Source organism: Prionailurus bengalensis, chromosome A3 (assembly GCF_016509475.1).
Source record: "Prionailurus bengalensis isolate Pbe53 chromosome A3, Fcat_Pben_1.1_paternal_pri, whole genome shotgun sequence".
NCBI classification, from domain to species: Eukaryota; Metazoa; Chordata; class Mammalia; order Carnivora; family Felidae; genus Prionailurus; species Prionailurus bengalensis.
In genome coordinates this window covers 87,359,693-87,386,005 of record NC_057354.1, presented here as the reverse complement: position 1 = coordinate 87,386,005, position 26,313 = coordinate 87,359,693, and the positions used below count along the sequence as shown (strand labels likewise).

The following is a 26,313-nucleotide window of genomic DNA, read 5'->3' as shown; positions in this document are numbered from 1 at the left end:
ATTGGTGACGTCAGACGCAAAACGCCGGGCCTAACGCGGGAGCGTGAAGGACTCCACGAATTCCGTTTGGAGGCATCTTTGAGCTCGCCGAGTAAGCATCATGAGCAAAGCTCACCCACCCGAGTTGAAAAAGTAAGTATGTGAGAGGCCTGCGTCTAAGTAGTAGCTTCTTTCCGTGCTTTGAGTTACTTAGGTCCTTCTCCATTTCCTCCAGTGTGCCTGGCGTGCGTATTCGGGCCGAGGCCGCGGAGAGCCTGGGAGCGTCTCGCGTCTGTGCCTGAAGCCCGCGCAGACATCTCGTTTAGGCTTGGTCTGCGTGGCTTGGTTATCACTGACAGATAAGGCGCCTCTGTACTGTCTTCTCGCCTCTCTAACTGTATCTCCCGAGCCCACGTCTCCCAACGCACTCTCACGCTCTTTCTCCTTTGCTTGGAGATCTGGGGTGCCATTCTTTGTTGAACATCTTGAATAGTGTTAAGTTCTAGATAAGGTGGCTGGAGAGTAATTTATATACAAAGAACTAAGATGGGCAGAATGGACGTGCTTAATAGTGTATGAGGAGTCAAAAGCACTTTTTTTAAGTTTGTTTTGAGAGAGTGAGCACGGGGGTGGGGGGCAGAAAGAGAGGGAGAGAATCCCTCCTAGCAGGCTCTGCACTTTCATAGAGTCAGAGGCGAGCCTCCCGCTCACCAACCCTGGTGTCATGACCTGAGCTGAAACCAAGAGTGGGATGCTTAGCTTACTGAGCCACCCAGGCATGCCCTATAAAGCCACTTTAGTTTTTTAGTTTATAGCTGTCTCTGAGGTTTTGTTTTGTTTGAGAGAGTTGTAAGCAGGAGAGGGGCAGAGGGGGAAAGGTTCTCAAGCAGACTCCAGCACCGAGGAGCCTGCTGGGCTTCATCTTAGGAGACTGAGATCATGACCTGAGTAGAAATCAAGAGCCCCACGCATAACCGACTGGGCCACTCAGATGCCTCAACTTTGAGCTTTAATTTGGAAATTCTATTCCTTTCTTTTGCTTTCTTGTGCTTAAGTTAAATGTGAATGTCATTTGATACCTGGCTCTGTTACCAGCTGTGTGAGAACCTTCCTTGTTTGTTTGGGTTTTTTTTCCTGTCAGAGAAGACTAGGGTTTTGGGTTTTTTTCCTGCACCCAGTAAAATCAACTCCAAACAGGATATTCCTATTTAAGATAGACGCAGTTTGAAGTTTTAACCTCTTCAAACACGCCTGACTGAACTTAACATGTTCCATGCCTCCTAAATATGTCTCTATCCTGTTTAGACCATGTAATGCCAGAATTCTGCAGGTAGTAGTTGGATAACACAACAGATACAAAATTGTTTCAGGGATCAATTTGGGAGAAAGCCATCTGGCCTCTGTATAGTTCCAGCTCCATAAAGAAGTCAGACTTAATTGAAAGGTCATATTTACATTTAAATGCACATTTGTATCAAAGCCATTTTGTGCAAAAATTATAAGCCTAACTTTAAGAAAAATCAAAATTATTGTGAAAACGCTAATCTGAAACTTACTCTTTTATTGATGAGCTGATAAAATCTTACAGGTACCCTGGATTTATCAAGAACTGGTAAAATGGTGATTATTTTTTAACAAAAGAGTCGTTCTCTACGTGTAATGTTAGATTCCTATTTGAGAATTTCAGAGGATGAAACTAGCTTTAATATTTTTCTCATCTCTACATTTCATGTGTTGTGAAGTCCTTTGAGACCTACCTGGACAATGACCTTCAATTTTTTTTTTTTCCTTTACCGTCTCATAAATATCATCTTTTATGCCCTCCTTCTGGTTTAGCCTAACTCAGTAGTTCTTAACTAGGGGCTAGGAATTCAGGTTCTGTCAGCAGGCATCTAGTGAGTAGAGGCCAGGGATGTTGTTCAACATTGTACAATGCACTGGACATCCTTCAACAATTATCTGGCCCCAGATGTTAATGTGGAGGTCAAGATACCGAGGCCTAACCAAATTCTCCCTCCCACCTCTTAAAAATTGCTGCCACAGTAGTCTTGCCAAAGACTGGACTCTGTTTTACTAATTTATCACCGTCTGCATGGTAAAGTCCAGAGTTCTTGACCCGGCATTCAAGCTCCTCCATCTGAAATCCAAGCACCAAATATTACACACACTAATATTTGCCCTATTCTCCAGCCAAAAATGAACCATTTGTATTTGCTTAAACTTTCTCACCTGCTCTGACCTTGGGCAATTTACTTAACCTTTCTGAGACCTAGTTCCTCATCTATACAGTGGTGGTAATAACAATATATAACTTTATACAGTCATCATAAAGATTAAGTAATGTGTGTTATGTTGCATTGTATGTATCATATTAAAATTACCATACTAAATATTTTTATTTGTGTGTCTTCTCACCCCTTTTGTCAGGCCTGTCATTTATATTTAAATTCTCCCATGATATGTTCTGCATTAAAATTGCATGAAATTTCATATTTTGTAGCCTGTAACTGGAAGAGGGAAAAACTGGTTTGACTACATAGCTTAGTATTCTCATAATATCCTGCTGAGATGGGATTTCCCTGTTTAATCCAGATTTTTTTTAAAGCTTCAAGATATGTATTTATTTTGCTAAAAAATACTTAAGTGTTGAGGAATATTTTGAACACTTAAGATTGATGCTTAATATTAAAGAACGCTCCTTATTGTCTCAAATATAAAATAGCTATTGATTTGGATATAGTTTTATTACCTTCTAGTTTTCTCACAGCTTTGGTTTTGCTAATGACCAAAATCTAAACACATCTTTGTTTTTGTTATGGCTATAAAATCCAGTCATCAAGGGGCACCAGACTGGCTCAGTTGGTAGAGCATGCAACACCTGATCTTGGAGTTGTGAGTTAGAGCCCCATGTTGGGCTCTAAAACTTAAATTTTTTTTTAATGTTTATTTTTGAGCGGGGAGGGGAACAGAGGATCCAAAGCTTAGGCTTCATGCTGACAGCCATGAGCCTGATACAGGGCTTGAACTCACAAACCATGAGATCATGACCTGACCCAAAGTCAGACACGCTCATCCCACTGAGCCACCCAGGCGCCCCAAATATAATTTTGAAATCTTTAAGTATAGTAAAGTCCAGTCATCAAAAATTAGGTCAGTATTGAACAACAAGAATGTTTTTGTAATTCGTATCAGGATAAAGACTCATTTGATGTACATTAATATATTCTAAATCCATTCCATTTTTATTATCTTGCCCCTTCCTAAGTTCTATTTCTCTGTGTAAGTGCTAAATGAGGTACCCCTTTATTCCTGCCTCCTTTACAGCAGCACAAGGTTTTTGCTATTTTAAGTTTCATTATTTTTATTGTCCAATTTTAACAAATTATATTGACTGTACCTACTTTTGTGCTTATTTATGCTTAAATTTTTTTAATAATTTATATAATTTTACCCCTTTTTGCTTTTTCAGATTTATGGACAAGAAATTATCATGTAAGTTTTTTGGGGGTCTTTTGTTTCATTTTTAGTTAGTTGCTTTCTGCATGTGTCTTGGCAATATAATGTTTGGAGCAACTTTATAAAGATTTACAGCACACAGGACCTCTAATTCACATCCATTAATTAAGCAGGTTTATTGAAATCTTACACAAGCAATTCTGTTATCTAATCTTTTTTAATGTTTGTCTTTTTATTTTGAGAGAGAGAGTGCATAGGGGAGTGGCAAAGAGAAGAAGAGAGAAAATCCCAAGCAGGTTCCACACTGTCAGTGCAGAGCCCATTGTGGGGCTCAATTCTATGAACCGTGAGATCATGACCTGAGCCAAAATCGAGTCAGACACTTAACTGTCTGAGCCACCCAAGCACCCCCCTAATTTCTGATAGTTAACAGATTTCACAGTACTATTTCCTAGAAGCCCTCCCTCACTTAGACAAAATTAATGGGATTTTCCTATTTTGTGATATTTGAAAATTTATCAACCTTTTTTCCTTTAAAGCAAAGGACTTGGACTATGACTAAAAATCTGACCTGTACAGTACTTGAAGTATATAGGAGTTAAGACCAGGGCTTCAAAGGCAAGCAGCCTTCCCTTTGAATTCCAGTTCTAGCCCACAGTACTTGTAAAACCTTGAACCAGTTTCTTAAGAAGCTCTATACTTCATTTCCCTCATAAAAAGTTATGATAATTCTACTGGATACGATTTTCATAAGTTTTTTTTTCTTTAAAATTTTATTTTAATTCCAAAATAGTTAACATACAGTGTTATATTGGTTTCAGGTGTACAGTATAGTGATTCAGCACTTCCATGCATTATCCTGTGTTCATCATGGCAAGTGCACTCCTTAATCCCCGTCATCTATTTCACCCATTCCCGTACCTGGATTTTGGGCGGGGGGGGGGGGGGTTGTTGTTGTTATTTTTGAGAGAGACCAAGTGTGATTGGTCAGACACAGAATCTGAAGCAAGCTCCAGGCTCTGAGCCGTAAGCACAGAGCCTGACACGGGGCTTAAACTCACGAACTATGAGATCATGACCTGAGCCAAAGTCGAACACAACTGACTGGGCCATCCAGGCGCCCCCCCCCCCGCCTTTTTTTTTTTGGTAAGTTTAAACATGGAATTAAACGTGAAATGTGTAGCACACTTCTTGGTAGATAATAAGGACAATGGATTATATATCTCAGGTACCTGAGTTTTATTCCACTTAATTTTTAATGAACGGTTGATATTTAATGGTCAGTTTTATTAAACTTCTTTTTCCCATTTTATAGTGAAATTAAATGGTGGCAGACATGTCCAAGGAATATTGCGGGGGTTCGATCCCTTTATGAATCTTGTGATAGATGAATGTGTGGAGATGGCAACTAGTGGGCAACAGAACAATATTGGAATGGTGGTAAGTAAAGATAGAAGGTTTCTCTTGGAGATTTTGTATTTATCTTGGAATAAGGATTAATTTCCCTTCTATTAAAGTCTTGGGGTAAAATGGAATTAGGAAAATAACAGGCAAGATTAAACTTTCCATCTCCCATTTAGTTGGACATATGGCAGTCATTCAGCTGTGATGTAATCTCCATTCCTGTAGGTTAGATCTGAATCTTACGCAGAACACTCTGAAGTTCTTGGATTTGAAACAATAGTAGGAAGTCATTTTTGACTTTGCTTTAGTAAAGTCTTTATAATAGAGGCCAAAGTCAGTCCTTCGTTATAGTCAATTTTAACATGCTTATGAATTCCCAGAAAATCTTCTTATAAAATGCATGTTCTGTTGGGGTGCCTGGCTGACTCAGCCAGAAGAGCATGTGACTCTTGATCTCGGGGTTGTGAGTTTGCGCCCCACGTTGGGTGTAGAGGTTACATAGAATCTACATTTTTGTTTTTTAAGATTTTATCTAACAAGTGCCCATGTGATCCAAATCTGCCAGGCCAAATCATACTTTTTGATTTTAATTGTGTGTATAATTAAACCCAGATTTTCTGACTTGTCACACCCAAATTTAAAGGTGGCCTTCAGGGTAGGGGCACCTGGTTGGCTCAGTTGGCTAAGCGTCCGAGGTCATGATCTCCTGGTCTGTGAATTCAGGCCCCGTATTGGACTCTGCTGACAGCTCAGAGCCTGAAGCCTGCTTTGGATTCTGTGTCTCCCTCTGGCCCTCCCTCCCTCCCTCACACTCATGTCTCTCAAAAATGAATAAATGTTTAAAAAAAAGATTTTTTTTTTTTTTTTAAAGTGGCCAAGGTAAAAGTTGCAAGGGATGATCACAGTGACAGCCATTCACATGAAAGAAAATAGGAAAAAACCCAGAAACAATTATAGGAGTAAACATTTCTATATTCATTAGGGCATGGTGGTATGGCTACTGAGAAAGTTTTTGATGTTTGTCAACAAAACCCAGACTTTGAACTCTACTCTTTGTCCAGCACAGGACAATATACGCAGTAAGTGGTAAGCCCCAGGTTTCTTGGGAAAAGTAAATTAAAAAGGACAACTTCTGCTTTAGCAAATTACTGAACATAAAGATCTCTAAAAGGTGGTAAAAGTTCATAATTCTTAGCCTTGCCTTTTTTTTTTTTTTAAGTTTATTTATTTATTTATTTTGAGAGAGAGCACATATGGGCACACCAGAGCAGGGAAGAGGCAGAGAGAGGAGGAAAGAGAGAGAGGGAGAGGGAGGGAGAAGAAAGGGAAGGGAGGGGGAGGGAGAGAGAGAGAAAAGAGAAACCCAAGCAGGCTCTGCACTGCATAAATCAGGGTCAGACACTTACCCAACTGAACCACTCAAGTGCCCATGCCTCACAATTTTTAATCACTCTTTCCAAAGTGTATGTTAGTACTTCTTGCAAATGCTTTTCCATTTGAAAAACATTGATGGTCAGGGCTGGAAAAACAGCTTAGAGTCAGTCTCTAGATAGGGACGGGGGAGACTCCCCTCCCCCTCCAAGTTTTATGCAAATTGACCTTCCTTTTAAGGTATATTTTCCTTGAACTTCTATTGAAAATGAATAAAACTGTGGACAAATCATTAGCACCTAGTTTCTTCTAAAAACAGTTCTTAAATAGTCCCAAGATTTTTCTCTAGCCCTTCCTCTTACAAATACAGAAATATTGATTCTAAGAGGGTAGTTTTGATTTTTAGTTCATATCTCAACAGATTTGTTAAAAAAGATTCAATAATGACTTTGATGTCTAAAAGTCAGTTCTGGGGCACATGGCTGACTCAGTCGATTAACTCTTGATTTCAGCTCAGGTCATGATCTCACGATTCGTTAGTCCAGGCCTCAAGTCAGTCTCTGCTCTGTCTTCTTGGGACTTTCTCTCCCTCTGTCTCTGCCCCTCTGCCCCCCCCCCATCTCTGTCTCAAATAAATAAGTAAATAAAACTTTTTAAAAGTCTGCTCTAATTTGGGAAGACAAGGTTTCAGAGATTTGTGTGACACTTCTTGGAATTTTATCAGAGAAGGAATCGAACCTGATCATACATCTGTCTCAAAATTTTCCCCCTGAATTTTTAAATTTTTTTTAACGTTTATTTATTATTGAGAGACGGAGCATGAGCATGGGAGGGGCAGAGAGAGGAGGAGACACAGAATCCAAAGTAGGCTCCAGGCTAGCACAGAGCCCGGACACGGGGCTTGAACTAAACTACAAGATCATGACCTGAGCCAAAGTCGTACACTTAACCGACTGAGCCACCCAGGCACCCCTTCCCCCTAAATTTTCATGGCCTTAATTGTTACACAGAAATTGGTTAAAAGCAGTGCCATCTCAAAGTCATTCAGATAATGAGTACCTACTTACTGTGTTAGGCAATCAGCTCTTCCACCTCTGATGCTTGTTGTGTGACCAAAAAAATGTTTGTGTTAGTAGGCAATACTTGCAGCTGATTAGCACTTGGAAAGTGAAATAATGATAACCTATCAGTTGTCCTTAATAAAAAGACATTCTAAAGAAAATGCAAGGATGGCTTTTCTGAGGTTGAAAGAAGGGAAACAAATAGGTTAGTTTTGTTTTTACAAGTTGTTTGGCAAAGCCAAACATTGCCTTTGTTATTCCCTTGTTCAAGTCATTGACCCACTGAGGCCATTGAAATGACTTTATACTATTATATTTAGAGTAGTGTGTGTTCAGGGCACTTGGGTGGCTCAGTCAATTAAGTGTCCAACTCTTGATTTCGGCTCAAGTCATGATCTCACAGTTCGTGGGTTTGAGCCCCGCATTGGGCTCTGTGCTGACAAAGCTGAGCCTGCTTGGGATTCTGTCTTTCCTTCTCTCTGCCCCTCCCATACTTGTGCTCTTTCTCTCCCTCTCTCAAAATAAATAAATAAACTTAAAAGAAATGTGTGTGTTCTGAAGGGGCGGTAATCTGTATCTGTTAACTGGATAATTACCTAATGATGTCTCAACTAGCCTCTTCTGAGATATCCCCAGAGTTGTCAGTGGCCTCACTTCTGTCTTCAAGATTCTACTCCATCCCTAGAGTTCCCCTAAGAATGTAGTAAAAATTCTATATTAAGATGCTGCATAGTTCAAGAGTTCCTACTAGCTTTGTGGTTCTATAGCTCCATTTTAGGTTTGTATTCTTTATTAGATAGCTCTGCCCTTTCAAGAGACAAAAAGCCTTTGCAACACTTTGCAAAAACTAGCCTTGAAGCACACAAGGAGCACTATGGAATTCTAGACCTGATGGTTCCAGTTTGATTTGGAGAATGAGGCCTAAACACAATGAGAAAAGAGGAGAATTACTATATAACAAAGGTGTCCACTCACTAGCCTTATTTTGTGTATTACGTGAGAGGACAAAGAAGTGTGCAATACCTACCATTTTAGAAAATGTTGATGAGAATGACAGTGTTATTTTGTTTTTTAATAATGCCCCCAAAAGCCTCTGATCTGAACGTTTGAGTTATATGAAATAACTTCTCTGCCATCCTCCCCTTCTAGGGAAAGGGGTCAGCAGAAATGGACACATTTAGGGGCACCTGGGTGGCGCAGTCGGTTAAGTGTCCGACTTCATCCAGTCACGATCTCGCAGTCCGTGAGTTCGAGCCCCGCGTCAGGCTCTGGGCTGATGGCTCAGAACCTGGAGCTTGTTTCAGATTCTGTGTCTCCCTCTCTCTCTGCCCCTCCCCCGTTCATGCTCTGTCTCTCTCTGTCCCAAAAATAAATAAATGTTGAAAAAAAAAATTAAAAAAAAAAAAAAGAAATGGACACATTTAGCAGAGAGCAAAGAAAGCTAGTAGTTTTTCATGCTTTGATCAGTGAAATCTGATATTCACCATCTGTTGCAAATAACCCAGGAATTAAAACTCTGAGAACTAAATAAGCATGTTGTTTAGATTTTTTTTTTTAATTTTTTTTTTTTCAACGTTTATTTATTTTTGGGACAGAGAGAGACAGAGCATGAACGGGGGAGGGGCAGAGAGAGAGGGAGACACAGAATCGGAAACAGGCTCCAGGCTCTGAGCCATCAGCCCAGAGCCCGACGCGGGGCTCGAACTCACGGACTGCAAGATCGTGACCTGGCTGAAGTCGGACGCTTAACCGACTGCGCCACCCAGGCGCCCCTTAGATTTTTATTCCTAACTTAGAGTAAAAGTGTATAGGCTCCTTCAGTCCCTATTTTCAGGACATTGTTCTTTTTTCATGCTGCTTTTTACTTCTTTGCCACCTTCTCATCATGCTCATTGCTGTTTGTATCTGCCAGGCTCCAAGACACTCCCACCTCCAAGACATTGTTCCTTTCCGATCTGTCAGCTGCAGTAATCACACGCAAGTTTGTTTATTTAACAGGGACTTACTGAGCCCTCTCTGTGCCTGCTACCGCTTTAGGCACTGGGGATACTGCAGCTGCCCTCATAGAAATGACATTTTCACAGCCCCTGGGTGGCTCAAAGTGTCCGACTTTGGCTCAGGTCATGATCACGCAGTTTGTGGGTTCGAGCTCTGCATCGGGCTCTGTGCTGACAGCTCAGAGCCTGGAGCCTGCTTCAGAGTCTGTCTCCCTCGCTCTCTGCCCCTCCCCCACTCACGCTCGCTCTCTTTCTCTTTCAAAAGTAAACATTAAAAATTTTTTTTAAATAAATGACATTTTCCCGAGGAAGACCATAACAATGTATATGATAAATAAAGCAAATAGAATGAGGGGAGAAAAGAACAAGTTACAGCTATTTTTACTTCAGCTGCCTATAGGCATAGCTCCACTTTTAATCCTAATCAGAATGCTTCCATTTCTAGTATTTCCTCTCATCCCCCTCCTGTCTTTTCACCTCGCCAGCTCTACTGGACCTGATCTGTGATTGCAGTGTGATCTACAGTCCACCAGGGGCTCCTTATTTTCGAAGTCCCCTTGCCTTCTAGTTTGACGTATTTTTCTGCCCCTTGTATTCTAACTCTCTTGAACTGTTACTGGCCATTTCACCTATGCTCATAAATATCCTTCCTTATCTTCGTTTGCAGAATGATTACTGATTAAGCACGGTGCTCTTTATAACTTCTCTTCCTGCCTCTAAGCTCCAATTCTTTTATTGCCAGAACAGTGGTTATTCCCTCAACTGTGAAACTTCACTGTCTTATATGGTTTTATGATGTCCTCCAAGTATCTTAACATTGGTGTTTGAAGTCTTCTAAGATTTGAGTGCAGACTGTCTTTGTTTCCCATTTCCTGTCATAACCTTTTACTGCATTCAAATTAGAGCCTTTCCTTATCCCCCTATACTTTTTCATCTTGGTTTTGTCTAGAGTTTCTGGTCTTCCTGTCAAAAATCTACCCCATTTTCAAGACCCAACTAAATGCCATCTTCATAAAGCATATTTTTCACAACTTCCATCCTGGTTTCTTCCCTAAATAATCTTGTACCCCTAAACTGACATATTCTGTACATTTATCCTATTGACTTAACAGATTCCTTGGGACCGAGAGGAACATGTTGAGTACTGCAGTTTAGAAGATGAAATGAGTCATGGGGACTTGACATCTCAAGAGTACTTGTTAGTCTTATTAAATCTAGAAAATGTACATCTCTTTTACAAAGGGCTTAGTAGCTTCTTGTCATAATTAAGATTTATGTAATAATAACCCTGTGTCTTGAAAAAAGGCCTCACAACTGATTTTTAATACTGAAAAACCATTAATTTTGTGAAAATTCTTTCATCAGTATGTCAAATAAACTGTGGGGTTTTTTTGTTTTTTTTTTTTTTTTAAGGTAATTCGAGGAAATAGTATCATCATGTTAGAAGCCTTGGAACGAGTATAAACAATGGGTGTGTTCACCAGAAGAAACCAACTGCTTCCACGTGTCCCCTTCATAGCACCTGTTTTACTACAATATAAAAATCAGGTCATGCATTTTCATATTGAACTTTTTTGTTAAATAAACTTTTTTAATAGTCAAAAAATGCTTTCTCAGACATTCCGAACATGGAAAATTGCATGTTAGCTTTTACTCTAGTTTTTTCTAACACAAACTGTTCCTGGTTGAGACTGATTTATTCCAAAGCTTTTATGCATTAATATTGAAGAATCTGATTAAATGTGAAGCATGGCTAGGATGGCTTTTTTTCATCTTTTAATGGAAAGATAAAGAACCTGCAAACCTGAGCAGATTTCTTCTGAAACATTAACCGTAATTTTCAAAACTCTTGTAGTAGTTTTGATGTACTCTTTTCCAAGTACATCTATATTCCAAGTATACTGCAATTGAAGTAAAACACAGGAAGTAACGATATAGTTGTTTATTTTGAACATAAACAGGGAAGATTTTTTGAATACAAGAATAGAAATAGAACTCTAGAGAAAAACATTCCAGTGTTTTGTGGTTCTTTGTAGAGTATAAAGAATAGAAATAATGCTGCCCATAATATATTCATCTAGGTCATAAATTTTATGGCGCACAAACTCAGATGAAAAGATACATTACAGATGGTAATATCATAAACCTAACTTCAAGAAACCTACCAAGCAGATGCTGTACTTTTTGTGATCTGGTAAAAAAGCCTGCAAATCTTAAATCACTTTAACACTGTATAAAATGTATATTCGGGTGAGTATGTAAGATATTTGCAAACCACAACATAATGGATGGCTTATATGTGTCTCTAAAATGTTTCTTCTGGTTTATAAAAAAATGTTTACAACAAAATAGCTAGAGCGATTAAACCAACTTAATCCCAATAAGGGGAATTGATGTCAAGTCTAGTACATTTTTACTCTTCTCTGGCAGCTCTTTAAATTTTCACTGATATGGACAGGGATTTTTTGCAACCACATAGAGCTAAATTATAGAACTGGTTGTACTAAGCATGCTTCCTAGACCAAGAGCATCACGTAGGAACTTAACAGAGATGCATGTTTTCATCTTATGCTTGATATGTTGATAGTGTGTTTTGCTCTTGGAGGAAGCAATTTCCAGTGCCCTTTTGGAAAACAATCAGATACAACAGCAACATTTTAAATTGGGGTTCTGGTAAGTAAATACAGATATCACAAAACAAGTCTGTGAGTAATAGAAATTAACTATTACCAGTTTTTATTCACCAATCTTTAGCATATATATAACACAATATTACATTCTCTACAATATTGTCTTCATTAAAACCACAGGGAAAAAAAATGTGACTGCGTCTTAACAAGTAAAATTTTTAAAAAGCTGACCTTTTGACAGAGCATAGATTTAATCACCGCCTTTACATCAAATATATCTTGGCAGTTTTATCAGCATATTAATATTCACAATTATAGTAGAGACAAAATCATTTTAAGTAAGAATCAATATCATTTTGCTGAATATCTACTGCCATAATCTGGTGATGGACTTTTTTGTCTCAACGATACTTATTAGTTCTGTTATAGTTACTTTTAGAATTCACAAGCTTTTACTTGTTTTGTCCTACTAGTAACTAGAGAGACAGCCATTGATGATCTTTGTAGGATAGATGTAGAACTGGTTCTTAAGTTTGGTTGCATATTAGAATCATTTGAGAAGCTTTAAACTCTTACAGATTATTCCAGTGTGCAGCCAAAGTTGAGAACTGCCTTAAAAACAAGATTTCAGCAACCGGTTTCTCACCCCAAATGCTACAGTAGTTTTAGAAGCATTTAAGTTTGAACATAATGCTGGATTTGATTGTGGTGTCATTCTGGATCTCCTAGTGTCAACTGCTCTGGAGAAATCTAAGTTGCCTCTTGTCTGTCAGTGCTTACTATCAAGATTACTACTAGAGTTCTTATTGAGAGAAATGATTCTTCACAAAAATGAACCTGCTTTGATAATGCATTCAGTTTCTTGGGACTTTTAAGGCACTAAAAACCCTTTGGAGACATCTTAAACCCCCACATTAGTGATTCTCAACCCAGGTTGCACCTTAGAAACTTTTTAGCTACAATGCTGAGATCCTATCCTCAATCCATTAGATCAGAATCTCTGGTTGCATGGGGGTCTTTCAATATTTCTTAAAGTTCCATAGGTGAGGATTTGATAATAGACTGCCAATTTCTTAAATCAATAGCCTATATTTGCTTTCATTTCACTTGAGATTTTTGTATGACAAAGTTCTCCTGAGGCTTCTGAATTTCACCCCTAATAAAATCAGGGGGGAAGGAATCCAAAGAATATTCAGAAAGTCAAGGCTTCTACATGGGCACATCTACTTTGAAAAAGTATAAATTAAAACCAAGCATAGGATACCAGCTCTAACAGTTAAGTGTTAACTATCTGACTGAAGGTCACTTCCAGCTGTGAAGCACAAATGAACTAGTTTAACTAAAAGTTAACATCTTTAAATTCTTTCTCAAGTGCTCAGCTTGAAATAAATCCAGGGCCCCCACCCACCAGACCTAGTGAATCAGAATCTCCAGAGGAGCTAGAGAAACCACATGCTTAACAAACTTCAGGTGATTCTATACTGTTGGCAGATATTAAAAGAAGAGTTAAGAAATTTTGGAGATGGTATAAAGATAGTAGTTAACCCCTTCATGCTTAATTAGAAACCTGTTATTTTCTCATGACTCACTGGGATTACTTTTGTTAAACAGTACTAATATATGGCAAAATATCAGATTCAAAATCATCTCTGCTCAGATTGTGTTCTTTTTTGCCAGTGATACTCCATTTGGAACCAGGAGGGGGAAAAGAAAGTGATCAGTATCATTTCATAGTTCAGTTTTAAGTTTCTCATATAAGTCCTCTTGGTCAATCATGTCTGTGTGCCCATTCCAGCGATGATAAGCAAGGAGAGCGGCATTGTGGGCTGCAATGGCACTCATCTCCATGGCACTTGCTGCACACTCTATGCCATTGAGGTAGTAAAGTCTATCGTGGAGTATGATGGAGGGGCATTTCTCTGGAGGCTTATAGCGAGGATATGCAAGCCATGGCTGCTTCACAGCATAATCATAAGACAGAAAGAGCTTTAATATTTGTTCTTTAGTGAGGATTTCTTGAGAAAAGATCTTCCAAACATGCGCCCTTTCTGTTGATGGTTGAGGATTATCATTTTCTGTTACAGAGGACACAATCCCAATGCTATTAATGAACAAATCTGAATTATCAGTGGTTAAGATTGTACTGAGATCAAATTTGTCTAAGGCTCTAGAGCTAAAAAGAGTTGAATTCAGTTGCCCCTTAATTAAAGTTGTCACTATATGTTGGTAGTACTGATGGAATTCCTCAATTGGAGGATCAAAGTTGAGAAAAGTTATGTTGGACATTTTTCGATTCAATGGAGTGGCCACCAAGACGATATCATAGAAGTCTGAACGTGTCTCAGATCCAATTTGGTAGACCACTTCATACATCTTTGTGGGATTTCCTAGAGGAAAGAAGCATTCATGTTAGTCTTTCTAGCACACTATACTTTATACCTTCCAAAAATAATTATGTTAATAAAGTAGAAAATAGTTAAGGTATAATTCTGAGGAATTAAAAAGACGTTTAGGGGCACAGGGGTGGCTCAGTCAGTTAAGCGTCTGACTCTTGAATACCTTGTCAGTAAGTAAAAAATACAGAATTTTGGGGCGCCTGGGAGGCGCAGTTGGTTAAGCGTCCGACTTCAGCCAGGTTACGATCTCGCGGTCCGTGAGTTCGAGCCCCGCGTCGGGCTCTGGACTGATGGCTCAGAGCCTGGAGCCTGTTTCCGATTCTGTGTCTCCCTCTCTCTCTGCCCCTCCCCCATTCATGCTCTGTCTCTCTCTGTCCCAAAAATGAATAAACGTTGAAAAAAAAAATTTTTTTTTTTAAAAAAAAATACAGAATTTTTACTTTTAAGAATGAGATTATTCTTTAATTCCAAGGAGACATGCCACTGTACTTGAGCGCATTTGGGAATATTTCTATGTGGCACAACATACACACAATTTATAATTCCATCATTTGGAAATGAGTGCAAGATGACACAAGAGTGGTTTTTCTCCCTGAGCAATTATTTTCTAGAGGGGAAATCAGGAACAATAAAATAGAATTTCAGGCTCACCTGTCCGCTTGGTCCTTGTTTTCTCCTCTATGTACATTACTGAGCCAGTTATAAGGTTGCTTTTGGACGCACGAAGGAGCCCTGAGCAAACAAGTTTATTTCCACCTTCTACTGCCCAAAGGCCAGAATCCGCACAGGACATTGATACTGCCCCTGTCAGTGGTAGGAAAAAAAAAATGTATTTTAATTCTGACTCTGTAAAAGTCCCTCTACCTACTTTCTCTTCCCAATTCAGGTGAGTTCTACTCCAAATGTCTCCAGACATTGCCAAATAGCCCCTGAGGGCAAAATCTCTATGAAAGCTAAGGACTCTCTCCCCCTAAAAATGCACAGATCTACATATACACAATTTTGCCAACAATGTCTGAGGTTTCAGAAAAAGGTAAGTCTTCTCTAATTCATAGCCTAAAGTAAGGAGTCACCATACATCAGGTAAGCCCTTTTGTGAGCTAATATCCATAATATTCCAAGCCTGGGCTTACCCACAAAGCCATTGATGTTCATGCTTTGGCCATAATTGACCCTCATGACAGGAGCAACAATTTCATTGAGGAATTTCTCAGAGAAGCCTGCTTTCTGCAAGGTTTCAAGAAGTGTTCGGTTAAGCATTCCAAGGAATTCGTCCCCTCCAAGAGAATGTAGTAACTTTTCTACGCTACTGAAGGCATAGTCATGAGACTGGTAGCGGTAGATCCTTTTGAAAAGAAGAGGAATAGCCATTAAACACCAAACAAGATGGGAAGGGAAATTGCATCATAAGATTCAAACTTTTCATATCTCCTTCTACTGAACTTCTACCTGTCATGTAAGATGCACCTCAGTCACCATCTTCCCTGGGTATCCCAGAAGTTCTTATCCCCATCCCTACTCCCACCTCCTCTGGAAGGACACTGTCCTTGTATACTCTTCTGCATTAATAAGGTCACTGTGAGCACTTTTAAAGAAGTGGGTATGTCATATGTCTCCTTCAACTTTTTATCTTCCAGCAGCAGTTAAACATTTCTAAAATTAAACTTTATCTTTTCCACCAGGCTTGATCCTCTCCACCCACCCCCTATCCCAGCCAAAATGTAGGCTGGGATGTTCGTTCACTGCTAACATCCCACAAGTCATCCTCAATTCATCTAATTCCAAATTTAAATATTTTCACTTCTGCTTCTCCCATCAAAAAAGAAAACCTTACCAGTCTTCACAACATCTCTCTCCATTCTCATTTCCCTGATCTTAACTCAGGATTTATATTCAGACTACCAAGCTGGATAACTGATCTACCTACCTGCTTCCAGTTTTGTTTCTTTGAAACATTTATGAATCTCTCAGAAACCTAAAACACATCTTTTGTCATCAGCTTATGCAAAAAACAACTTGTGGGGTGCCTGGGTGGCTCAGTTGGTTAAGCATTCGTCTTTAGCTCAGGTCACAAACTCGCAGTTTGTGGGTCCAAGCCCCACTTCAGGCTCTGTGCTGACAGCTCAGAGCCTGGAGCCTGCTTCAGATTCTGTGTCTCCCTCTCTGGTCCTCCCCTGCTTGTACTCTGTCTCTCTCTCATAAATAAAGATTTAAAAAACATTTTTTAACTTCTTACTGCTGCTTAGTAAATAAACTCCTGACCAAAAAAAAGGAATGTATTTTAGAGCCAAATTCATCAAGTCTAACTGCCTTTGCTCTAACTGCAGACAGAGAAACAAGTAAAAGAACTCTGAAAGTCTCATGACAAGTAGAAGGCTCAAGCACAAGCTGCCCCCTGTGCCCTCAACCACACACTTACCCTCCACTGAACAAACCTGACCCATTCACTGATACCTGAAAATGCTCTGCATGTTGCTCCAACACTACATTAGCTCTTCTCTCCAACCAGAACACACTTCTTTCAGCTTGAACCCCACCTGCTCTGCAAAGTTTTGCCCAACTTCCCAGTTCACAGTACCCATGCCACTCATTCAGCACTATTGCTTAATTTTTAGAAAATCCCACCTGATATTTTCTTGAACTTCACGGACTTAAAAGAATATCCACATAAATTAGTTGATGCTGACTTCAAAATGTTATTTTTCAAGTGAAAAAATGAGAAAAGTTATTTTTCAAGTGATACAAAAATGAGAAAGGATTCCTCTCCCTCAAGGAGCTTACAGTTAGGTATAGGTAATAAGGCATATGCACAGATAAGTAATGAAACAAAGGAAGAAATAGGTGCCAAAGAAAGATCTCTCAGTGATCCCAGGAGGAGAATTTTTACAATTTTCTTCTCTCAAAGTTGTAAAGTTTTTGAGCAGGGACAATGTCACATCCATTTCAGTATTGCCTCCTATCTACCAGTGAGTATAGTATATAAAACATTGAATACATTTTTGTGGGAAAAATTAATACCAGTGCCCAAACTGAGAAATAAATCACTCCTTCCAACCATATCAATCCCTAGGAACTTAAAAAAAGTAGAGGGTGAAAACACTGAGTTCTCACTTGAGAAAACAGACTGAGAGAAAAAGGGATTCTCAATAAGATTTAACAGCTGCTTACTCATCAGAAACCATGAAGGCCAGAAAGTAGTGGGTCAAGGTGTTGGTAAGGCTGGTTCCTTCTGGAATTTCTGATGGAAGATTCCATTTCTTGCCTTTTTCAGTTTCTATAAACCACCTGCATTCCTTGGCTTGTGACATCTTCCTAGCGTCCTTCCAACCTCTTGTTCCCATCATCACATTTCCTACTACTCTGATCCCCCTGCTTCCCTCTTACAAGGACTCTTGTGATTACACTAGGCCCACTTAAATAAGTGAGAATGACCTCCCCATTTCAAGATCCCCAATGAAATCATTTCTGCAAAGTCCCTTTTATCATGAAAGGTAACACATTCACAGATTCCAGGGATTAGGGTATAGACATCTTGCAGGGGCAGGGAGGCATTATTCAGCCTACCACAGGGGGCTACTCCATCGATACAAACAAGAGTTAATAGTGCCTTGCATCAAAGTGTAGCAGTGATGTTAGTGAGAAGTGATGGAATTCTACATACATTTTAAAAACTGATAGGATTGGGGGACCTGGGTGGCTCAGTCAGTTGAATGTCTGACTTCAGCTCAGGTCATGATCTTGTAGTTCACAGGTTCGAGCCCCACATTGGGCTCGCTGCTGTCAGCAGAGCCCACTTTGGATCCTCTGTCCCCCTCTCTTATGCCCCTACCCCGCCTGCTCACTCTCTATCAAAAAATAAACATTAAAAAAAATTAATAAAATTTAAAAACTGATAGGATTATAGACAGACTGGATTTGGGAAAGGAGACAGAGAAAAGAGTAAAACATTCAAAATATTTGTTAGGAGTAAGTGAAAGGATCAGTCTCAGATCAAGAAATGTTAAGGGGCACCTGGGTAGCTCAGTCAGTTATGCATCTGACTCTTGATTTTCCCTCAGGTCACGATCTCCCAGTGTCTGAGATTGAGCCCCACGTTGGGCTCTGTGCTCTCCCTCTCTCAAAAAGTAAACATTATGTTCTTGATTTATTGGAAGAAACAAATGTAGGATGCATGGCCCTTTGAACAACATAAGGATCAGTGCTATATATTTGATGTGTAAGCAAATACTAAAGACCAGAGAGAGGCAGTAATTCAAGGAAGTTTGGTAATTGTTTTCTAAATTTGAAAATAGTAGGGGCTAAAAAAAAAAAAAAACAAAAAAAAAAAACAAAAAAAAAAGAAAATAGTAGGGGCGCCTGGCTGGCTCAGTCCATAGATGATGTGACTTGATCTCTGGGGTCAGGAGTTAGGGCCCCACGCTGGGTGTAGAGTTTACTTAAACAACAACAAAAAAGTATAATCTATGTATCCCATCACTGGGTCTTTTTCACAGTACTATAATATCCAGAATTCACTTTAAAAGTGATTTCTTGGGGCGCCTGGGTGGCGCAGTCGGTTAAGCGTCCGACTTCAGCCAGGTCACGATCTCTTGGTCTGTGAGTTCGAGCCCCGCGTCGGGCTCTGGGCTGATGGCTCGGAGCCTGGAGCCTGTTTCCGATTCTGTGTCTCCCTCTCTCTCTGCCCCTCCCCCGTTCATGCTTTGTCTCTCTCTGTCCCAAAAATAAATAAACGTTGAAAAAAAAAAAATTTTAAAAAAGTGATTTCTTAATTTCTCCCAAGGCAATTCTCTACATGCCAAGCAAGCCACTGGTAAGAAAACTAACAGATATAGGCAGGTCTGCATCTGGTGCCATCTGAACTTGATTTTCCTGTAGAGCATGCAGCAACACGCCACCTACCTTCTCTACAAAGTTACTGGCTATTTCCACCCAAGTCCTATATATTTTCTTAGTTACTGGTTTATTGCTTGTCTACTAGAACGTATATTCTTTGAGGACAGGAATGTGTTCTAGGTTCTACATCCACAGGATCCAGAATAGTGCCTGGCACATAATTAGGCAGTCAATATTTGGTGAATGAATGAAAGATTACTACTTTAAAATAATCTGCACTGTAGCTGACCTTAATGTGCCCACTGGAAAGGTGTTCAAGGAATCATCCCAACAGTGATGTTTAGAAAGAGAAATCCCCAGGGTGCCTGGGTGGCTCAGTTGGTTGAGCTTCCGACTTCGGCTCAGGTCATGATCTCGCAGTCTGTGAGTTCGAGCCCTGTGTCGGGCTCTGTGCTGACAGCTCAGAGCCTGGAGCTGCTTCAGATTCCGTATCTCCCTCTCTCTCTGCCCCTCCCCCATTCATGTTCTGTCTCTCTCTGTCTCAAAAAATAAACACTAAAGGAAGAAAGAGAAATCCCCAACTACCCTAAGTTAAAAACCTAGAGTGTATTTATCCTACTCAACCCTTAAATCTGTCCTTATCAGTACTTAATCATATGACATGTAATTTTACCTTTTTTAACAATTTTACTACATTGAAACATTCATAGTAATGAAATATCATTAGCACTTACAAGCTGAATTTCTCCAGCATCTAAAATTGTAAACAAGCGTAAAAATTAGCACAGGCCAATGGCCTTGGGAAAAAGGCTGCGTCTTTCAAAGTTAGGCCAGTTATTTTATTTTTCCTAATTACCAAAACAATATACACAGAAAAGTTTGAAAATACAGAAACACTTAAAGAAGAAAAAGTGGAGGGGCACTTGCGTGGCTCAGTGGGTTAAGCGTCCCGACTTCGGCTCAGGCCATGATCTCATGGTTCAGGAGTTCAAGCCCCGCATCGGGTTCTGTGCTGATAGCTCAGAGCCTGGAGCCTGCTTCAGATTCTGTGTCTCCCTCTCTCTCTGCCCCTCCCCTATTTGTGCCGTCTGTCTCTCAAATATAAATAAAAATATTTTTAAAAGAGGGGGGTGGGGAGTGGCACCTGTATTCTCACTACCTGTAACAGTGCTGGAATTTAGTATCAATTTAAATTCTTGGGGCACACAGCTGATACTCTGCCTCAGGCTACTGGCTCACTGAAACATCATGTCACAATTAAAGTTAATTTAAGTTTTGTGGTCCTTTCTACCAGCTCTTACACACATTACCTCATTCATCCATACAATGTCAGCACAGTGCAGAGATTAAGTGTGAGAACTCTGAAGCCAGAATGCCTGGGTAGGAACTCCAGTTCCACCACTCACTAGGTGAGTGTACTTGCACACTTGAAACCTCTGTGCCTCCACCTTCCATATCTGTAAGAAGCTAATAACTATACCTGAGAGAGGTATCATAAGAATTCAAAGCTAACATTTGTAGAGGTTTTAAGAGTGTGTGGCAGAACTAAATAAGTATTTGCAGAATACAGTCGGAAGCAAAAATTACTCTTAATTTTCAAGTGGATAAACGGTCTGCATACTTTATATAAACCATTTGTCTAACAATCTTACAAACAGACCTTAAAATTAGGTAGAGAACTGTTTCAAGAAATTAGAATTTCTAAAGACCATCTAACTAAAAGGTCTTAGGTTAAATGGAAGGGGAAAAAATTACCTCATAAACTTGTCCAATATATCCTCTACCCACATGTGCATTCGGAGGGACTGAAATCCATAGTGCCAAATTAGTTTAATCATGTTAATTATGAACCAGCTGCTCTCCTCAAACACCAGAGTCTCTCCATTATACACCCCCATTAGGCCACCAAAGCCCTGAACAGTAGACAGACCTGCAAAAACAGAAAGGGTTGGCTAAGTCAGTGGTTTCTGTGTTGACCAAATGAAAGAAGGTAATCTGAAGCTATCAGGGATACTCTGAAGTGAGTGAATTCCAGGTTTCCCCCAGTTCTCAGAAAACATATTAAAGGAGCTCTATCTTTAGAACAGCATGTAATACACTGCTCATTCATTATACTGTCCAAAAGCAGATATCTAAAGGATGGGTCAGATGCTCATGCAGATATGTCAAAATTAGACTGGCTATTTTTAGTTGCAAAAGACTAAAAAGTAAAAGGAAAATGCCAGAATACCAACTGAATTCAACTTCCAAACAAATGTTAGACAGGAGTATGACCAGCATAAGTTGCTCCTGGCATACATTTGTCCTCAGGAAGGAAAGAGAGACCACAGGAGATGTGGAAGGCAGCAAAGAGAAAGGAGGCATCCCCATTCCTGTGCAAATCCTATTTTGCATAATTGGGTATTTCAAATAACTAAAAGGAGGTATAAATTACACAATATTCCCTGAGCAAAGGGCCTGCAGAGACCTGCTAGCCTTTCCTCACAACCTGTCTAGCTCCTCTGGTGGCACAGAAGTAGTCATATGTTCCAGGTTCTAGGCACACGTCTGCACCCATGCCTGTGTGAGTGACTTTAAGCCAGACATTTCAAACTTTGGGCCTCATTTCCCCAGCTGTAAAATGAGTACACAAGGTTTCTACGGACTCAAACCATTCTTTGATTCTTCAGCTTGAACCCAGAGGTTTAAGAACTAAGAACAGCAACCATCCCCACCCCACCCCCAACCCCCGCCCAATGGCTGTAATTCCAGATAACTGAAGATACAGATAACTAGTGTCCCATTACGGGGAAAGTGGCTCCTAACTAAGCTTGTACTTGTACTAGTTGCTAGCAGCAAAGTGAGGAAAACAGTGTTGCCAACTTCTCTGTAAAAAACAATTAGCAAAGCAGAAAAACTTCAGATCCCTATCTGATAAAAACATCCATGGATGGTCACACAGAAATCCACTTAGCTCTTAAGACCAAATGACATACCCAGGTCCTTGACAAAACGCTTCATGTGCAGATTTAAAGGATGGATGACAGAACCTCCTGCCTCGTATTCTTGCCCTCGAACAGTCATGGTGGCCAGGCGGCCTCCCACCTCTCCTCTTTCAAACAGGTCAATCTTCACATCTTTCCCAAATTTCTGCCGCAGATAATAGGCTGCTGAAGTGCCACCAATTCCAGCTCCAATAATTGCTATGGGTGGGGAAAAAAAAAAAAGGAACAGTTTCTTTCCCTCTCAGCTATGTGGGTTTTGTTTTTGAATAACAGATGTTACTTAAGGCTATAATCACCAATTTAGGGAAGCTGGGCACGGGAGGCAAGTCACAGTTGCTGTGAAGCTAAAACTGTGAATCTAGGCAGACGCTGCCCACCCCCCCCCCCGACAAAAGTGGTATTACATTCACGTGCAAATGGACATTAGAATTTTTTTTTTTTTGCCAGATCCCCAAGGGTTCTCACAGTTCTTTGTCAAGGCACCACTGGATCTGCACACCCTTCTTTGTGCCCAGCGCATGGGAACAGAGGAGGTGGGCCTTTCCAGCACGTATTTCCAATAAAGTGGCCGCCATTTTTACTAAGATTTGTTCTGTCTCATTAATACAGATAGGTTAATGTTCCCACAAAACAAAGCTTTACCGGGAATAAAAAAAGCAAAACAAACGCAGCAAAAACCATGAATGAAACTTCAGAGTGGATTATTGCCGCTGTGTAGTAGTCCTAGATAGGGAAATTGTGCAAGCTAGGGCCTCTAGGAGCAGGCCCACCTCAGCAAAGCAGGTGATGGAAATGGGGTTCCAGTTCAGCCTATCAAGGGAAGCAAACAGGGTCAGCTTGTTGGCACTGCTCAGTGTGCTACGGCCGCGTGCGCCTGTCATCTGCACAGCGAGGCGGCTCGTAGTTCCAGAACAAACCAGAAGACTGGCCTCCCAAAGGTGAAGCAAGGGAATGAGAAGAGGGGCCTCCCCCTCCCCAGCCCCCAGGCCTCCAGAACAAGGGGCTGCAGGGACGCCTGGCTGCCCTCCGCCCACCCCCAGGCCCCCTCCATGGCCCGTTCCCCAAGTAGGCACATCGACACGCCCGGGAAGACGCGGTCCCTGGGGCATCGACAGTGGCGAGCCAATAAGACTATGACCTCCGAGAAGGATTCGGAGCGCGTGGCCTGGCGGGCTTCGCAGCCGACGGGCCTGGTGCACTGCGCAGCGGCCGCCTGGAGCCGGGCGCGCTCCAGCAACCCTCCCGCGCCGCCCCACCCCTCACCTACCGATCTTATCCGGCGGGGCCCGCAGCTCGGCGCTCCCAGGGCACCCCCAGCTGCACATCAGCAGCCACAGCCCCAGAAGCGACGAGCCGAGCTGCCCAGCCGTGCGCCCCATGGCCACCGGAGCGCAGCAGTCAGCTCCGAGCGCCCCACCGTCGGCCAGTTGCTGCGAGTCTGCGCGCTCTGCACGCCCCGCCCCCGGCCGGCCTTGCCCCTCCGAGCCCCGCCCAGGTCCGCTTCCTGCCGGCGCGCGCTCCAGCATCCCAGTTCTGCGCGTCGCTCCAGGAGCTCCCAAGCGTGGTCAGCCCGGTGCCCAGGCAGGCCTCGCCCCTCCGAAACGCACCCTGCTTCCGGGACATAACAAAGGCACCAGGGGCGGAGGCTCACCCAAGCTCGCCGCCTTACTCCCCATCTATTCAGGTGAAGCACCTTACTTCTTCACTACTGCCCTCTTCTGTCCCTTCAACCTCTCCCTGTCAAAGAATGCACAAAGCAAATCGCTGTCAAGAACAGAACTGTGGAGCAACAAATGCTTACTGAGTGGTCACTGTGTTTCGGGACTGTTGGGCATAAGCGTAAAATGAATGGTTAAATAGTGGTAGGTGAAAGGGAAAATGAGGGAGACCAGGGATGGGGTCGTCCAAGGTGAAAAGTAGTGACAGACATGTGTGCCCATATCACACGATGGAACATTATGCAAGTATTAAAAAGAATGTAGGATCCGGGCGCCTGGGTGGCTCAGTCTGTTAAGAGCTGGACTTTGGCTCAGCTTATGATCTCCGGGTTCAGTTTGTGGGTTGGAGCCGGTCTGTGCTGACAGCAAGGAGCCTGAAGCCTGCTTCAGATTCTGTGTCTCCCTCTCTCTCTGCACCTCCCCTGCTCACACTGTGTCTCTCTCTCTCTCTCTCTCTCTCTCTCAAAAATAAATAAACATTTAAAAAAATTTAAATAGGTGAGAAAAACTAGTGACTGAGTGAGTGATGGGTTTATAAGATCCCTTTCTGTAATTAAAATTACACCATCTCCACTCTTCACCTCCCCTCCAAAAAAGAAAACAAAACAAAAACCCAGTATATGAATATGTAGAATAGTATGGATGGAAGGAAAATAAGTTGACTAGAAAGAAAGATTGAACTTGGAAAAAGGGAGTGTAAAATCCAATGCAAAGAGCATTCATTCATTGGACAAATTTTTTTGAGTTCCGAGTGGCAAGCGATGTTCTAGGTGCTTGAGAAAAATCAGTAAACAAAACAGATTTTTTAAAAAGTTTTATTTTAATGAAGCTGGCATTCTACTGGAGGGAGATATGATCATTAGAGTAAATAAGTAAATTATACATTATATAGAGTGGGGTAAGAGGAATGAGGAATGGGTTGCAATTTTAGATAGGATGGTCCTGGTAGGCCTCATTGAGCAGGATAGCGTTTGAGCAAAATGTTGCAGGAAGTGATAGAGTAGATCAGGCAAGTATCTGGGGAAAGAGCTTTCTAGGTAAGAAAAACACCTGGCATGTTTGAGGAACAGCAAGGAGGCAAGTAAAGCAGAAGAAGAGGACGGCAAAGGTGTTAATAGAACAAGATGCAAATCATACAAGAAATAAACACTTCTAGTTAAGAACATAAAAATATGAAGATTAAGCCTCATTTTTCACTACATCTAGAAGTTACAAAGAAAGCACTACACTCTGTGTGTCTTTTAATTTCCTTTTTCCAAACTACATTATCCCCACAACACCTTAGTGTGTTAAGCCTACTAGGCCTTCAATGAATATGTGTTCATTAGAATTGACCATGTTAGTGACCTTGATATGGGTGTCATATTTGGAAACTTTCACTGCTGCTGATGAAACCTTGGGAAAGAGTTTACTGAAAGAACTCTCAGTGAAGAGACGGTGTAAAGGACTTGCAAAGTGGAAGGTGGGTCAAAGGCTTTCTCATTCTGCACTCTTACTCTTTCAAAATAACACTGCCACTGAAACCCCAAAAGATTTTTAAAAAGGCCATGGAGGAAAACTGTTACCACATATACGAAGAGTAATAATAAGGTGATATAACAAACATTCATTCAAAGGAGTACTGTTCAAGAAAGCAGTCTCCCTAGTAGGCTAAACACTGACTAAGGTTTTCTCCTTGACCAAACTCCAGCCAAGCTCCTCTGAGCAATCTTCTCAACTAGACAGGCCTCAACCTTGGCTTATTAAGACTCGAACAAAACACTAACATTTTCTAACAGCTCAAAGCTATGTCCTTAGGAGGACCCTAGCTACCTTTAAACTGTCTGCCTGAGAAAACTCAAGGCTGACAAAAGACTTTACTGCTTGTTCCAGCCAACACATGAAGATAGAGCCCCTGTCTCATAGCCTCTCGGGAGGGTAGGGGCCTAACTGAGAAAGTTACCACCCTTTCTCTCAACTTTTGTAATTTTTCACTTCCTGGACTCTACTGTGCCCCTGCTCATCCCCATCCCTATTCTCCCTTCAAAATGCCAGGTTACATCTGTACAAATCAAAGTTGAGTTCAGTTTACTATGGACTCTTCCCTATTGCAATAGTATATTACTGATTAAAAGTAAAACTTTAGTGCTGGCTTTGCTTATTTTTTGACAACACTTAAATCTATAATTCTGCCACTGCTCCATGTTTTTTTAACTTTTTTGAAACTACCTTGAAAACATTCATTTTCTACCTTTTTCCTTCCTCATATCTAACTTTTTTCTTATTCTACATAACCTAAATAATATTTACTATCTGTTAGGGAAGACAGGAAATTCAGAAGCAATATAAGAAAAGATCAACATTTGTCAGATGGCAAAAGACAGAATTTGAAAAGTTAAAAAAAATAATACATGAGAAAAATAGCTGTCACTAATATGACAGTCAAGATTGTGGTATATATTGCAAACAAAAAGAGCTCTACAAATTGGTAAGAGGTAAACAACT

The 26,313-nt window shown here is 40.9% G+C and overlaps 2 protein-coding genes across 2 annotated transcripts; one reads left to right on the top strand and one right to left on the bottom strand.

Annotated features, from left to right (window-relative positions):
* Positions 1-2: 2 nt before the first annotated feature.
* SNRPG (small nuclear ribonucleoprotein polypeptide G) lies at positions 3-11,278 on the top strand. The gene is made up of 4 exons (XM_043603603.1): positions 3-132; positions 3,449-3,471; positions 4,751-4,875; positions 10,682-11,278. The coding sequence occupies exons 1-4, from the start codon at positions 101-103 to the stop codon at positions 10,730-10,732; spliced, it is 231 nt and encodes a 76-aa protein (XP_043459538.1). The 5' UTR covers positions 3-100; the 3' UTR covers positions 10,733-11,278.
* PCYOX1 (prenylcysteine oxidase 1) lies at positions 11,196-23,568 on the bottom strand. Its single transcript, XM_043603602.1, has 6 exons — positions 23,379-23,568; positions 22,103-22,309; positions 20,883-21,057; positions 15,428-15,639; positions 14,946-15,098; positions 11,196-14,285 (listed from the first exon to the last, which is right to left on the bottom strand). The coding sequence occupies exons 1-6, from the start codon at positions 23,488-23,490 to the stop codon at positions 13,627-13,629; spliced, it is 1,518 nt and encodes a 505-aa protein (XP_043459537.1). The 5' UTR covers positions 23,491-23,568; the 3' UTR covers positions 11,196-13,626.
* Positions 23,569-26,313: the final 2,745 nt, after the last annotated feature.

Coding starts and splice junctions, on each gene's coding strand:
- SNRPG (XM_043603603.1), top strand. CDS start 101: ATGAGCAAAGCTCACCCACCCGAGTTGAAAAA. Junction 133..3,448: donor CACCCACCCGAGTTGAAAAA/GTAAGTATGTGA, acceptor TTGCTTTTTCAG/ATTTATGGACAAGAAATTAT. Junction 3,472..4,750: donor TATGGACAAGAAATTATCAT/GTAAGTTTTTTG, acceptor CCCATTTTATAG/TGAAATTAAATGGTGGCAGA.
- PCYOX1 (XM_043603602.1), bottom strand. CDS start 23,490: ATGGGGCGCACGGCTGGGCAGCTCGGCTCGTCGCTTCTGGGGCTGTGG. Junction 22,310..23,378: donor GGCCCCGCCGGATAAGATCG/GTAGGTGAGGGG, acceptor CCCCACCCATAG/CAATTATTGGAGCTGGAATT. Junction 14,286..14,945: donor AACAAGGACCAAGCGGACAG/GTGAGCCTGAAA, acceptor TCTTTCCTCTAG/GAAATCCCACAAAGATGTAT.